General features: G+C 36.9%; 1 protein-coding gene across 1 annotated transcript; it reads right to left on the bottom strand.

Moving 5' to 3' along the window:
• Nucleotides 1-672: 672 nt before the first annotated feature.
• LOC103730981 (olfactory receptor 502-like) lies at nucleotides 673-1,617 on the bottom strand. Its single transcript, XM_008829292.1, has one exon. The coding sequence runs from the start codon at nucleotides 1,615-1,617 to the stop codon at nucleotides 673-675; it is 945 nt and encodes a 314-aa protein (XP_008827514.1).
• Nucleotides 1,618-2,040: the final 423 nt, after the last annotated feature.

Raw genomic sequence — 2,040 nt, 5'->3', positions numbered from 1 at the left:
ACATTATGACTTCTCTAAGGTCAAATTTGTCCATAGATGAGCCTTATATTTCCCTCCAGAATCTTACAAATGGACATACCAACTATGTTATGCTCCACATTGATTTATAATGAAATAATTCATTAACCGTAAAATACATCTAGACTGGGAGGTAAGACATTAAACATATTGATGTATGCCATAGCTTCCCTAAGTTTTTGATTCTTATAACTCTAAACAACCCATGTTCTGAGTTTCCATATCTCCTTAAAAGATGCCTTTGATGAACTAAATATTGCCCACTTGACTCAAATTCTTAGTTTCCTGTACTTCCCAAGAGAGTCACACACGTCTTTTACCAATCCACATGTGCTTTGGAGACATTTAAGATCTGATTTGCAACGAGGCAACTATGAACAATGAAAATATATTAACACAGCTTCAAAAGATTTTAATCAAATTATGTTTAATATTAATCAACTTATCCTTTTAATTAAAAGAATAATTTTGTTTTATTAAAGATAACATACTATGATCCGGTTACTTTTACATAATTGAAAATGGAACCACATTTATTACAGAGCTACTCACTTCCTAGTATATAGACGTTAATCACAGATACTCACTTTCCTTTTATTATTCCATCTATGAAATACTCAGACTCTATCAAGTCCTACGAAATAACAGAAGTTTCTATGAAAATATTTTCCTACAAAGTCGTTTCTTCAGAGCAGCTTTAATCTCATTATTCCTCAGATTGTAAATAATGGGGTTCAACATGGGGATTACCACCATGTAGAACACAGATACAACCTTGTTCTGGTCAGTGGAGTAGCTGGACTTGGGCATGACGTAAGTGAATGTGACAGTCCCATAGAACAGTGTGACAGCAGTGAGGTGGGAGGTGCAGGTAGAGAATGCCTTCTGGCGGCCATCAGTGGAAGGCATCTTCAAGATGGTGATGAGAATGTAAATGTAGGAGACACCTATGACAGACACTGTGATCACAATGATAGTGCTAACAGAAATAGTGGTAAGAACTATGCAGACACTGTCATCAGAACAGGAGAGTTCAACTAATGGAGGAAAATCACAGAAAAAATGATTGATTATATTTGGTCCACAGAAGAGAAAAGAAAAGAAAGAATAGGTGTAAGAGGAAGCATGAAGAAAACCACCCATATAAGCTCCTATAACCAGCTGAACACAGACTCTTGTAGACATTTTGGTTGAATAGAGTAATGGACTACAGATTGCCATGAAGCGATCATAAGCCATGACAGCTAGAATGACGCACTCAGTTGATCCAAAGAAAGTACTTGTGCCAAGCTGGATGCCACACCTAAGGTAGGAGATGGTATTCCTGTCCACCAGGAAGTTGGCAAGCATTTTGGGAGTGACAGAAGAGGAAATGCCTATATCAGCAAAAGCCAAGTGACTCAGAAAAAAGTACATGGGGTGATGGAGCTGAGGAGAGAGTCTGATTAAGAGGATTGTGCTGAGGTTTCCAGACATGGTCATCAGGTAGATACACAGGATGATGATGAAGAGGATGACTCGAAGGACTGGGTCATCTGTTAAACCCAATAAAGTGAACTCTGTCACTACAGTGTAGTTCCCATTCACCAGGAAAGCCATGGGAAGGAGTAGCTTCTGCCAGGACAAAGATGTGACAAAGACATTACATGAATGGATTTATAACCCCGAGATCATTTTCATCAACACATGGAGGTTATCACTAATAATATATCATTCAAAAAATTTGGACTAATAATTGAGGTTTTATTAAAGACTTTCAATGTGCATGTATGTGTGTATGTGTGTGTGTGTGTGTATACAAATAACTTGACTTAAAACTTAAAAACAATTGCCAGAAATTTCTTTGTATCTTTGGTCTGCACTTTTTCGGTGCTTTTTTTGTCTGAGTATGAATTTTATTATATATATATATATATATATGTGATGGAGAAATATATATAGCTTTTGTGTGTAATTTTCACTCCCACCAGCATTGTACAGTGCTTTCCCATTTTCCCTGTGTGCCCAACACTTTTTATTCCT

This window comes from Nannospalax galili, unplaced genomic scaffold, assembly GCF_000622305.1.
Source record: "Nannospalax galili isolate Female #2095 unplaced genomic scaffold, S.galili_v1.0 scaffold1654, whole genome shotgun sequence".
Taxonomy (NCBI): Eukaryota; Metazoa; Chordata; class Mammalia; order Rodentia; family Spalacidae; genus Nannospalax; species Nannospalax galili.
The sequence above is the reverse complement of the archived record's forward strand: the minus strand, read 5'-3'. Positions and strand labels throughout refer to the sequence as shown.

Excerpts from the sequence above, each read along its gene's own strand:
- LOC103730981 (XM_008829292.1), bottom strand. The coding sequence starts at position 1,617 with ATGGCTTTCCTGGTGAATGGGAACTACACTGTAGTGACAGAGTTCACT.